Source organism: Rosa chinensis, chromosome 1, assembly GCF_002994745.2.
Source record: "Rosa chinensis cultivar Old Blush chromosome 1, RchiOBHm-V2, whole genome shotgun sequence".
In the NCBI taxonomy this organism is placed as follows: Eukaryota; Viridiplantae; Streptophyta; class Magnoliopsida; order Rosales; family Rosaceae; genus Rosa; species Rosa chinensis.
The window spans coordinates 16,302,030-16,315,676 of record NC_037088.1 but is presented as its reverse complement, the minus strand read 5'-3'; the positions used below and the strand labels follow the sequence as shown (position 1 = coordinate 16,315,676).

The following is a 13,647-nucleotide window of genomic DNA, read 5'->3' as shown; positions in this document are numbered from 1 at the left end:
TTTGGCCTAGGCGTTTCCCTTAGGCGATGGGCTACTAGGCGTCCGCCTAGGCGGGCTAGGCCGTGGTGCCAGGCGGGGACTAGGCGGGCTAGGCGGTTCTAGGCGGTCATAAACCCTAATTTATTCTATATTTTGACTATTTTTATATTTATAATTAATTTTTAGACTTTAAATATTGTCATTTATATTATTATATGTCATTAAAATAATTTAAAAATTAAAAAAAAAAAACCGCCTAGTCCCCGCCTAGGCTCCCGCCTAGGCCCCTAGGCGCTAGTCCCTGGGTCACCGCCCGACTAGCGCCTAGCGTTTTTTAGAACCTTGGTTCAGACGACAGAGCCTTGTGAAACTTCTGTTGTCTAAGTGAGAAGAGACAACAGAGGATATCTGTCGTCTGATGCCGTAAGAGACGGCAGCTGGATACACAACAGATAATTTACATATCAGATGACAGATGATATTTGTCGTCTGAAGGCTTTATTGGCATAGTGTAATTCCACATCATGCATTCTTCCTGTGTCATCCAACCAACAAGAAGCCTTCAAATTAGCACCTTGATTCTAGGGAGATTATTTTTGCATTAATTACATGATTATTTTCTGATTTATCTCCTCAATTTCAGCCAAGGATGGAGTGTGGAGCTCAAGGAATGTATCTAGACTTGTTTCCATCATTTCTGCATGTTGTAATCCCTTAAAACCCTCCAAGGATGATGCTAAACCCTTCTGGAAGCCTCTAGGACGTCACATGTACAATATTATCTGAAATATGAAGCATAAATTTGGCCATGGGCTTCCCAATGTGATTTGGGCCTCAAAAAAGAAATTCCTGTCAAAAGTCTGAATCACACGCAGCTTGACCTTTCTGTACTAAATCGACTTAACTTGTTCTAGAAAAATGATATTGATAACCCGTAAAAAGCTCTGGAAACTAGACATTTGAGGCTTTCCATTAATGTAAAGATCATCATCTAATTCTTTCTGAGCTGCTCTCAATGCTCTGTCGAAATTGACTGACTTGCACAAGCAGATTTTCTGATTTGGCCTTTCATGAGTCTTTCTCTTAGTGCTCTCAGGTTTCCTATCCCCTATCCCCATTAGGACTCCTTATGTCTTCAAGACTCCTAGTCAAATAAGGAATCTTCACATGAAATATTCTTGAACCTTCCGAAATCTTCTTTTGCTTTCCTAGTTCAATTGGGACTCCTTGTGTCATTAGGATTCCTTTTCCTGGTAGGAGTAGGTTTCCTAGTCCAACTAGGACTCTGCATTTTCTCCATTTTTCTTCATTTCTCCGAACATGTTTCCTAGTTAACTTAGGATTCCTACTTTGACCGGGATTCCTTGTCGAACCAGGAATTCTTGGTTGGACCAGGAATACTCTATTTCTTCATTTTGGGCTCATTTCTGCATCCCTTGTGTCTTGCCTTTGTCATCTCCAACGTCTCACATCCTTCTCATGTGTCTTTAAGCTCATTTCCTTGTCATTTTCTCCGATGCACCTAGAAAATAGAAACTAAATTAAAAATGATTAAGTGAAGGAAATAACTAAGCAAAATATAGGAAGTTAAATATTAAAACGTAGCATTAATATGCTCCTATCAAATCAACAATTCTTTGCACTTGTTGCTATAGCTTGAAAATTTGTCTAATTATTTGTTAGGTCGGCTTGCGATGAAAAAGCTAAGATGTTAATTTTTTTTTTGGTATAGAAAGCTGTTATGATAATTCATAATTAGAATATCTATTGGGTAAAGTTTTAATTAAAACAAAATTGATTTCTCATTTTGATTTTTTTTCTGTTAATAATTGTTGTTAAGGACAATTTTGGGATTTTAAAGGAAAAAAAATTTGTTATAGAGTGAACAAAGTATTTAGTAGGATGGAAATAGACACACTTTTTTTTTAATATAAAAAATTCCAATCATTTCTTCTAAAAGAAAGGAAAACCATTAATAATTCTGCAAAAAAAAAAAAAAAAGAGGCCTTCATTTAGTATTTGCGGCTCACAAGTTGGCTTATTGTGCCTTAGGCACAGGTTTGGTACTCTCTTGGTGCGGATCTGTTCCCACAATTCTAGGGGAACTCCTCTCCACCTAATGTAATCTACTTGATTTCATTAATATAGTCGATTGTTTTGAGCTCAAAAAAACTATTTGCGGCTCATAGACTGCTTCTTAATTAATGGAACAAACTGCAAACAATGCTGCACGTTTGACCATTGCAAGGTTGGTGCCATGCGAATTGTAACGACAAATCTAAACAATGAAGTGCTCTACCTAACAAAGATAATTGAGCAGTACTTTGAAAATAAAGCTAGTTAATAGGTCACCATTTCAATTTTATATAAAACGCACAATAAGCAAACTAGATCAAAGCAAAAGAAGATAGGCAAGGATATGGATATGGCAGGGGATACAAGAGAAGATGTTGTGATTGTGGGTGGTGGGATTTCAGGCCTCGCCACTGCTCTTGCTCTTCACAGGTTTACTATTAGTAACTAAACTTACCTCTTAGTCCTATATAGCAATAGATAAACAATCATTGGAGTTATTTAAAATTGTCACAAGCGATGCCATCTGAAACTATTGTGGATGCAGAAAGGGCATAAGAAGCTTGGTCCTAGAAAAATCAAAGAGTTTACAAGCCACCGGAGGTATCGTTGTGCATTCTAATGGTTGGCATGCCCTCGAACAGCTCGGCGTAGCCCCATATCTTAGACAAACTGCTGATCCTATACTATCGTAAATCTCTCTCTCCTTTCTAAATAAAATTATAATGATCTTGTTTTGGATTTGCTTGTTTGGAGATCTCTTTCCTCAAACCCATTTCTTAGAAGCATACTCTAATTCAATGTTCTTCTTGTGAAAGCACTTGAATAGAACGTACTTCAGAAAATGATACTACAAAACCCACAGTTTGAATATCTCTTGTAATAATCAAAAGAAATATGAAATAGGGATATACTGTTTTCTAGATTTTTTGTTTTGGGGGCACAATATGATTAATCTCTTTGATCATTATTCTATTACATTCTGAAACAGATAACGTTTTACTATTTTTCTGTGTCGTTTGATAGTTTTATTTATTTTCAGGGGACAATTCTCTTCACTTGATAATGGCAAGCCAAAAGAAATGCCCATTTCGTGAGTTCTTGAGCTTTCATTCATATTTTTTTTCTTTAAACCTCTAGGAAGGAAAAAAAATAATAATAATGAAAAGAGTGTGAATTTGATCTCCTCGTTTGACTTCCCTAGCTTCGTAACTTGATCTTCTTATAATTACAAAATCATAACAGGAAAGAAGAAATGCGATGTGTGAGAAGGACTGATCTGGTTAATATTTTGGCTCAAAACCTGCCACTCAACACTGTACGTTATGGCTCCAACGTACTTTCTATTGAGTTGGATCCTGTAACATCTTATCCAGTTCTTCAACTTCAAAATGGAACTAGCTTAAACGCCAAGGTATATTAGCTAGCTCTATTTTCCATTCTTCACAATTTGTTGACAATTTTTTTTCTTTTATTCAACGTTTCAAGCATCGATCAGGTTGTGATCGGATGCGACGGAGTGAACTCCAACATAACAAATCTGATTGGGGTGAAGGCCCCGAGTAGACTCAACGTAATGGCAGTAAGAAGCATTACAATATATCCAGATGGCCATAAATTCGGCAGTGAGTTTAAGATGATAAAAAAAGGTGATGTTACGGTCGGAGTAATACCCATGACCACCAACCAGGTTTATTGGTTCATCACTGGAAAATATTTTTCACAAGAAGGTACGTAACTAAATGAGATTATTAGATATAGTCCCCCTACTATGCTAGAGTTAAAGTAAACCTCTCTTCGTATGAACAGGTTTCAAGATCTCCAAAAGTTCGAAATTGATTATGAACTTCTCAACTGAGTCAGTGAAGGATTTTCCTAGTAGCATTAAAGAGATGGTCAACAATTGCTGGCTAGAGTACTTACATTTCTCAGAGTACATCAAATACCGATCACCATGGAACATACTATGTACACACTTTCGGGTAGGAACAGTGACAGTTGCAGGAGATGCCTTGCATGCAATGACTCCGTTCATTGCTCAGGGTGGCTCAGCCGCTTTGGAAGACGCAGTTGTCCTTGCTAGGTGCTTGGCACGAAAGGCTGTCGTCGATGGTCCAGGTGAAATAGGAAGCAAACTTATGGTAGAGAAAGCATTTGATGAATACCTAAAAGAGCGGAAAACACGACTTCTAAGACTCACTATCGAATCAACCCTACTCGGAAAGATGGAAGAAACTTCATCAAAGCTCATCAAGCTCTTATATATTGTGCTCATGGTGGTCCTATTTCGCAACTCATTTGCTCACGCTCGCTATGACTGTGGCAAACTCTAAGATAATCACGTGTTTAGGAAATAATCAATTAAGTATATATGCCTATTTTTCATGTCTTTAATTATTTGGGTAAAGCTACAGTACGTTAACATTCCTTATTAAAGTAAATAAGGTCCTCGTCAGACTAAAGTAGGTAACTAGAAGTAAGTCTTATTCACTAAGATAAATAATTAAGGTCACTAGGCCAAAAAATGAAACAGACGACGGATATTTTTCGTTGTGGGATATGGACAGCCACCGTTGTGTATCGGCGCGTTGTGTGATGAAAATAGCACAACGGTGATGCACCGTTGTATGATATAAAAACAGTCGACATACTCTTGTTATCAACGTTGTGCCTTCCCTCGGCAGATGGTAGGCAGAGCTGCCGCACAGCCATGCTGTGCATGGTTGGTGCATGCATCAGACAACGAAACTTGTTTCAAGATGTTGTTGGAAAACATTATTAGACAACGTTTTTTTTTATTTTTCTGTTGTATGATTTAGATGAGGACAACTAAGTTCTTGTCTGGTCTGTCATTTGATTGCTTGTCAGACAACATGAGTTAGAATTATTCTGTTGTTTCAGTACTCCTCACACAATAGCTTGTAGAGTACTAGTGTGGTATGATTGTTACCTGAACATTGTGTGATCAGAATTGGGCAAAATTAATGCTCCATGATTACCTAAATAATGGTACTGATCAATATTGAAAAGAAATTTGAATCCAATTCATCAATTGAAGTACTCCGATTCATACATTAAAGAATTACATGTGTCTACAAAGGATGTATTTCACAATCATCCATACATTAAGACAAAAAAAAAATTCTAATAGATCCTAGATATATGTATTGACGACAAACTTAGCCCCCTCATTCCACATATGAAAATACCAAGCTTCTATCCCTGCTCCCTTTCTCCCTTTTGGTCCTGCACAGAATAGAACAAAAGCACAAGATTTAAACTTCTAAAGAGCATGCTTAGTTGTCTCATGAAATTCTTTGTAGTCCTGGACAAAGTAGAACTTAGTACAATGACACACACATGTTCATCAAGTTATCTCAATGATCACAAACCAGATAGCCAGAATCAACTTTATCATTTACATAACTAGTACAATGATTATGTATACATGTTAAAAATTAACAGAAAGTATGTAGAACAAATGCAAATTTACAAAAATAAAACTTTGCTCTAGTCAATGGCAGAGTTGAAAATGGTGAATGTCCAATCCCAATGCACACTTTTCAGCAGCAAAACATGAAAAAATAAATTCAGGTGCTCCTAATAGAGTAATAGCATAAGCTTATGTCATAAATCATGCAAAGTATCTGAAACAAATGTAGTAAAGTAGAATAATTATTCACAGATATATATATATATATATATATATATATATAGAGAGAGAGAGAGAGAGAGAGAGATGGATAAGGAATCCACGCCCATATAATACAGATTAGCGACCAGAAAACTCAAGAAGCCAGCCTCACTATAGAACAGCTAACCAATTCATCATATGGAATAGTCCTTAAAAACAGTGGTAACTGAAGTCAATATAGCAAACCAAATACACATTTTCTTTTTCAGGTCTGCTAAGCTTTTTGAGGATTAATTAGGCATTTTGATGACTATGGTTTAAGAAATTCGCATGTATAAATGCTCACCCTTCAGAACCCTCAAGAGGTTCATTTATTAATTGAAGGAACTCGGCATGGTGCTCCTGAATTAATCTTAAAAGCTGTGGGTTTTGCTTTCCAAGTTCCTGCAGCATGGGCTGTAACAAAAGCAGAATGCTTAAAAAGAAACCATCGCATTTACTAATGTGAAAAGATGCAATTCATATGCATACCTGTAAAATTTGTGGGTTGGCTTGTAACATTGAGCGCAACATTTGGAACTGTAATGGAAACAAAATAAGTAAATCAAAATCCTCATCATGAACAACTTAATAAAGCAAACAAACATGCATCTAAATTAGACATGATTGTTTCTAAGGAAGTCGAGGGATCCAAATGCACCAGCACCGGACAGTGCTTCCTTGAGAATTCCAACTTAGATAAACATACAGCCGCATAAAATTAAAAGAAAGTCCTTCCACAATCATAAGACTTACCTGGGGAAACATATTCAAGGGACCTGAATTAGGTGCTTCGGAGATTGGTGGAGCATTGGCTATGCCTGTTTCGGTTGCCTGACTTGCAGGGAAATGAGCCACAAGCACTACAACTTCCGCTGTTTCTGGAATACTCTGAACAACACTATGTCAACAGCTAAATACATCAATATAATAGCTAAGAGTTAAAGAAATGTAGACATACAGAGTACAAGTAGTCCACTGCTCACTCTGGGTTGTTAAAAGCCGCTCGAAGTGCATGTGTAACTGTTTATCTATCCCAATTTCTACCACCCATATCCATTATATGTTGAATAGTCTGCTCAAGATTAGTTCCAGCAACTAAATTTGACGCAGCTTGATCATAGCTATCAGTATGCACATTGCAATTGAAACACAAGAGAGTTAACATCATTAGGTTCTATACCAAATAAGTAACATATTAAGGCAAGCAGAATCCAACGGTGTTATTTAAATTGTATAGAACAGGAGAAAACGAAAACAAAGCAGCTGCTTCACCCCAAAAAAAAAAAAAAAAAAATATATATATATATATATATATATATTATAGGGCACATATAGGATGTCAAGATAACTACACTCAAGTAAGGTCACAACATGGATAGCACACATCCACCATATTATTGTATATTCACATAAGTAGTACATTCCAGCTACATTAACTGATTCAACATGGAACACACAAACCAAATCTAACTCAGGAACTTTTCTTCTGGGCTCAAATCACATGCATCAAATATCATTATAGGTAGCAAGAAAGAAAAATTTACCAACAATCATCCTTTTAGTGATTGATAGGAGTATTTTTATGCGACGTTTTAATAGTTATTTCCTCATATTTTACTTAGTTATTTGACTATTTCCTTAAATAAATAAATTTTAATTTAGTTTTTATTTTCTAGGTACATTGGAATAAATGGAGAAGAAATGAGTTGAAATGAAGAAATGGAGTTTTCCTGGTCCAACTAGGAATCCCAGTCAACGCAGGAATCTTAATGAGGCTAGGAAACCTGAAGGCATTAGGAGACCACATGGCAAAAAGATGACGTTGGAGATATTTTTGGGGAATTAAATCTGATTTTGCCATGGGAAATTATGGAGTTAATGTCAAAAATCAAGCGAGGATCAAGGATAATGATGCCATGGAGAGATTTAAGGGAGAAAAGGTCCAAAACAAGTCTAGATTTATTCCTATTTTCACTCAAGATTATTTTGGCCGAAAATTAAGAGATAAAATCAGATTAAATCTTGGGAAAATCAGCAATAATATATTTGGAAAGATTATGGAGTTATTTTGGAGCTTCCTGATTGGTTGAGTGACATGGCAGAGCTGACGTGGCATTAATTCATTGGTTGGAGCTATGTGGTGCAACCAGATACATTCCTTGATGTCCACATTCATTCTTGGCTGAAATTGAAGAGATAAATCAGAAAATAATTATGCAATTAATTCAAAAATAATCTCCCTAAATCAAGGTGCTAAATTGGAGGTTTCTTATTGGTTGGATGACATAGTAGAGCTAACGTGACGTTATTTGATTGGCTAATGCTGTGTGGATCATTCTTGAAGACTTGGAGACTAAGTTGCCATCTTCCTATAAATAGGAGCATACAACACCACACCACAACACCACCACCACAACCCACCACACCACAACAACACACCTCTCCCCCTCAGAAAATAAACATTAGAAAAATTCTCTCCATTCTCTAGTCTTTAGAAGCTCTGAGTCTCAACCAAGGAGGAGAAGAAGTCATGCAATACATCAAGATCCTAGCCACCATCCACCCTTGTGTCGTCCCTAGAAGATTGCTTGCTTTCAAGGATCTTCGAGTTCTTCGTCTCAAGGCCATGTCATCCATCTTTAACGGTGTATTTCATACTTTCTTTTGTTTTCCTTTGTTTGATTTGTAGAGTTATGAATTCTAGTTAACATGACGTTAAGGGCAAAGTTTAAAGCCCATTTATATGTTTTGAAATAAAATTGTGATTTTCATACGTTGATTGATATGTTGCTTATGTGAGATTGCTTGATTGATTTTGGATTACAGAAAACTTTTGCATGTTTGTGTTCTTTGGTGGCCCACTTATAGGATTTGCATGTAATTGGGGCTAGATTTAGGTAAACGATTCACCTAATAGTTTTGTGAACCTAAATCACAAGTAGTAAAGGCTTTGGACAAAGGTCGAATTCAATTGAAGAGGATTGCAAATAGGTGAACTTATTCATAACTAGGTTGTGCACTTAAGTTGATAACCTTTCTCTGTGCTTCTTGCGTTGAACATGTTTTGATTAGCTAGCTTTCTAGACTATGATTGCATGTTTAATAGGATTGATCTAGGTGCTTTCAGTTAGGTAAATTAGTAAAGGAAAGTAAAAAATGGGAAATCGTTTGCTTTCTAACGTTTCACATGGTCAACTTCTTTCTCATGACATAAAAGATCAACTATAGGAATTGTGATTGGATTTCATTCATGTGATTGTGGATTTGATCTTTGTTCCTTGCGTTCCACCCTTGTATATGTGTTTTTACATTTTCTTTATTTTATTTATTTTATTTTTAATTTTTAATTCTAAAACCCCTAATTGTGTTTACTTGTATATATTTCTTTTTTTGTTTTATTTTTGTAAATAATACTTTGTACTTGTATTAATTCTTTGTTTCTTTTTGCAATTACAAGTGTACCCTCAATCCCCGGTTAGAACGATCCCTATTTACCATATACTAACGATGACATTTTCAGGGTTAAATTGCGCGCTTGCTTTTAGCGTATCAGTGATTTCAAGCACAACTCTCCAGATTTGAACTAGACATGTAGAGCTGCAATTTTTCAAAATTTCAAGTTATTCGGAGTTCAAATGAATCGTCAAACAGAGATCCAAAGTGATAGAAAATGCTGATTTCTACAGAAATCCTAAAACACTCTGCTAACTTCAAAATGGCATAAGTATCTCATTTCAACTTCATTTTTCATGAAACCACGTTTAAAACAATCATTGACGAATCTGTTTTAAGGTATCAAAAAGTAAGATTAAAAGAAAAATTATTGCTTTTTCGAAAACGACAGAACATCCCACTGGTTCAGCTTGGTGGTTGTCTTTGAGGCATACTACCAAACACATGGTGTGCAGTATTTGAACCTTAATCTATTTCAGTTCTAAGAATTCTAATAGAGTTACCAAAGCTAATTAATAGTCAAAAGTGTATTCCATAACAAGAAAAGCCAAGAAATGAATGAATAATTACCAGGTTGAGCAGGAGAGAGAGGCTTGGAGGGGAGCTTGGCAGACTTAGCACGTTGAAAATGGCTTGGGCTGGGTGGCAGCAGGAACCACCATCATAGCAGCAAGTTGAATTAAGTCATCGTTATCGTCATCGCCTAACAGATAGAAAGGGTTTGCGGTTGCTTCTCCGTCTAGGTTGCCGATCCCAAAACCCATACTCAAAGGAGCGAGTATGAACATGAACTATGATTGCTTCTCCTTCTAGGTTGTGTCGAATCAAAGCACAGAGAAAGAGAGAAGAACTTAGTGAAACCCCTAAATCGAGCAGCCGTGAAACCCTTAAATCGAGTAGCCCACAAATCCCCAAATCGAATAGCTCTTAAACCCTTAGATCGAGTAGCCCACAAATTCCAAAATTGACGTTGTAAACCTTAATCTTCAATAGATTGAAGAACCTCATCCTTCTTCTCAATTTGCAGAATCCTCCTTCACTAATCTCAAGTCGAGAAGGGATGGCTTTTTGGGTGATGACTTGTGTTTCGGGGAGAGAATAAGACTGATGAAGAAATTGTGTTTTCTGGTGTTTTGTTTGAGTGTTGGAAATAAATGAAGTGGAAGACAAAAGTTGCTAGCTGTAACCTAGTTAAGTTGTAAAAAACTCGGGGATTTGGGTCTTTTTATTTTGTAATCATGAGTCAGACAACACATAAATGAAGCTACGTTGTCTGATTCTGCACATATTAAATTTGAGCTGGGAATTGTAAGGAGGGAAAGTTCCCGCTATGTGCAATCAAAGTTTCAGTTTTGGCACTAGGATAGAAATTTCTCATTTAGACAACACAAATAAGTAGTTTATGTTGTAGGAGCTTACAATCATGACATATACGTTAATCAAAATTTGTAGGTTTTGAGGGCATTTGGAGGGACATCCAAACCTCCCAATATGTATTCCTTAATCATACAACACAAAAATAAAAACTGTTGTATGACATTTTGCAAAGCTACACTCACACAACATATATAACTATACTATTGTGCAATGCAGTACAAATTTGGAGCCGAATTTGAGTCGAGGTAGGAGGAAAATCTGCCGCTCATTTTTTTTCATTCACACAACAAACCATTCTCATAAGTGTTGTGTAATGACCTTCTAGCTAAATACTTCTGAATTTTAATAGCCTTATACGACGTAAGTTTTTCAAACGTGTTGTATGATTCATTTTCCTTTATCACACAACAAATTTTTTTTTTCGTTGTGTAAAAAGTGTCGTGTGTTCAGGTTATTGGCCTAGTGGGTCCTCGTTAGAGTGAAGTAGGTTCTCATTTGAGTAATAATTAAGTCCTAGGATTGAGCTCCTCTACCGTTAGTTGTGTGCAAATTTCATAAAATCATGATCCTCTAACTAATCTCATGGTCAGATAGTTGCTACATCATCTAATGTCACATTTAGATGCTTTCTCTCTCAAACCAACGCTTAAACAATAACAAAAACCGTTTTGATTCTAATTTGAATTGGGAGATCTTGTTCTTGGCCCAGCATTCCAGCACCTCTTTGCACACCAAGGTGGCCAATTAGAAAAGCCAAATATTGGCCAAAAGAATAAAAGTGATGCAATACTAAAACCTAAACAAGACCAATCAGTCAATTATGGATGGGTTTAGAGATTGAAATCTGAAGTGCCTTCTTCACTGCAATATTAATAGCAAACAAACTGCAAACAAGGATTAGATGAAATTTCACTAAAAAAAAAGTGAAAACCATCGTATCCAAAACAAAAAAAAGGATGCAGATCAAAGAGCAGAGAATTGGTTAGAGGAGATGAAATACAAGTTTTTATTTTTTGGGACAATTCATTATGGGGGCTAAAATTTGCACACCCCCTTTTACATTGTACACACCCTTTGCCTTTTTTTAATATTTCTTATCAATTCACAATATTTTTCTTCCAAAACTACAACTACCCTTCTCTCTCTCTCTCTCTCTCTCTCTCTCTCTCTCTCTCTCTCTCTCTCTCTCTCTCTCTCCATCCACATAACCCATTTGTGCAATCTATGGACTAGATAGTCTCCTCCTTCTCGCTCTCCCTCTCCTCCTTCAATCCACTGAAGTCCCTCTCCTCCTTCGGTCCATTTCCCAGTGCCCTTCATCCCCATCTTATCCACCAAAGACCCATCCGCCAAATTGTCTCTCACCTTAAAAATATCGGCGGTAATCTCAACTGACCGGAGAGAGGGAGGTTGCCTTCGTTGAAAGTGCATGAGGTATGAAATTTGATATACTCTTCACGCTCTACAAGGTGGTATACATGGTTTTTGAATTCGGTGAAGTATTTAGGATTTGATGTTTTGGGTGCACATGGCTACCGCTGAGTTTACTGTTGCCAGCAATTGTTCTGGAGTCCTTTGCCTCATTTTCGATGTTGGTTCTTTTTGCATAGCAAGAATTGATGCTTGATTGGTTTAGTTTTAAAACATGTGGAGTTGAAGATTTGAATTACAATTGTGGGATCCATCAATTGTTGCTGGATGGTACTCTTGGTTCTGAAGTTGAGATGCATGGATTCCCTGAGGGTGCTAAGATCAATTTTGTTACTTGGTCCCCAGATGGCTGTCATTTGGCCTTCACCATTCGTTTTGATGATGAAAATTCAAGTACTAAGCTTAAAGTGTGGGTTACCGAAGTGAAAACCGGGAGGGAGGGAGGGGGAGAGAGAGAGTGAGAGAGTCCGAGATTTGGATCGAAGGGGGAGAGAGAGGGATTGTTTTAGTTGTAGGATGTGTAGGGGTGATTTGGTAAAAACAGCACAAGGGGTATGTAAAATGTAAAAAAGGGTGTGCAAATTTCAGCCCCCTTCATTATACACCCAATTCCTAAAAAATTTAATGGAAAAAACTCACTTATCATTTCTTTTCAATCTCCACCCAATTATTGCCAACCAGGATAAAATATTAGATTTTGTTTTTCAAAGAATTACACATATTGCCATAATTTAAATCTGACAAACATAAGTCAACTAGCAAGATTAATGTCGTCTTTAAATACCTTTTTTTTTAAGGGAAGGACGATCAAATTATATTGCTCAATCAAAGAGTACAATGAGAAGCCACAAAGCCTCTAATATCAGGAGGGACAAGCCCACTCCATGAAATATTAAAAGAAGAATGTAAAGCTAGTTTAGCTAAATTATGGGCAGCCATATTAGCTTCACGATACACATGTCTCAAGGAAGAACCAACTAAAATCCCAAGAGAAAAGTTGATATCCTCAATAATACTACTCAAGGATGAAGTCTCCTCCCCCTCAGCCTCAATAGTAGAAACTAAACTCTGACAATCTGTCTCAAACATAATAGGAGAAAGGTGAAACTGCACTGCCAGGGAACAAGCAGCCCTGCAAGCCATGGCCTCAACAATATCTGGAGAGGTAACAGGATTGACCGTAATACAAACTCCACCAACAATATCACCCATAGCATCTCGAATAACCACTCCTAATCCACCTAATTTGGAGGAGAAATCAAAGGCTCCATCACAGTTGGCCTTAAGCCAGCCGGAAGGAGGTGGTAACCAGACTGCCCTACCCCTCAATGTAGTACGACGAGGTGTAGCCAAGGTAGATTGAAACAACATGTCATATGATCGAATCTGAAACTGTAAGTGAGGCAAAGAAACAAACTTATTTGACCACACTCTCATATTGCGCTCTTTCCAAACAAACCATCCAACTATAAGCAATAGAGCCACATTCTTTTTAGATAGAATATCAAAACAAGAGGCCAACCAAGTAATGATTGACGTACCTTCATTACAATCAATATGCAGCACCCCATGCAGCTCCGGAAAAAGAGAGAGCAAGTCCTGAACAAACTGGCAGTCCCTTGTGATATGATTAATAGATTCATCATGATGATTACAAA

At 37.0% G+C, this 13,647-nt stretch overlaps 1 protein-coding gene and 1 long non-coding RNA gene across 3 annotated transcripts; one reads left to right on the top strand and one right to left on the bottom strand.

The window, feature by feature from the left end:
• Positions 1-2,398: 2,398 nt before the first annotated feature.
• Positions 2,399-4,385, top strand: LOC112185225 (monooxygenase 1). The gene is made up of 6 exons (XM_024323430.2): positions 2,399-2,484; positions 2,600-2,743; positions 3,095-3,145; positions 3,298-3,466; positions 3,551-3,782; positions 3,862-4,385. Exons 1-6 carry the CDS (start codon positions 2,399-2,401, stop codon positions 4,383-4,385), a joined length of 1,206 nt encoding a protein of 401 aa, XP_024179198.1.
• Positions 4,386-5,142: 757 nt separating this feature from the next.
• LOC112185756 lies at positions 5,143-6,970 on the bottom strand. 2 transcript variants are annotated; one of them, XR_002930434.2, is made up of 3 exons: positions 6,687-6,970; positions 6,033-6,142; positions 5,143-5,298 (listed from the first exon to the last, which is right to left on the bottom strand). It is a non-coding gene; the product is annotated as an uncharacterized LOC112185756 (long non-coding RNA). The 2 variants fall into 2 exon arrangements; XR_002930437.2 differs by lacking the exon at positions 6,687-6,970 and adding an exon at positions 6,218-6,348.
• Positions 6,971-13,647: the final 6,677 nt, after the last annotated feature.

What these genes read in the sequence shown, in the direction of transcription:
- LOC112185225 (XM_024323430.2), top strand. Translation starts at nt 2,399, where the DNA reads ATGGATATGGCAGGGGATACAAGAGAAGATGTTGTGATTGTGGGTGGT. An exon ending in CCAAAAGAAATGCCCATTTC is followed by an intron (nt 3,146 to 3,297) that starts GTGAGTTCTTGA and finishes AAATCATAACAG; the next exon opens with GAAAGAAGAAATGCGATGTG. An exon ending in GAACTAGCTTAAACGCCAAG is followed by an intron (nt 3,467 to 3,550) that starts GTATATTAGCTA and finishes AGCATCGATCAG; the next exon opens with GTTGTGATCGGATGCGACGG.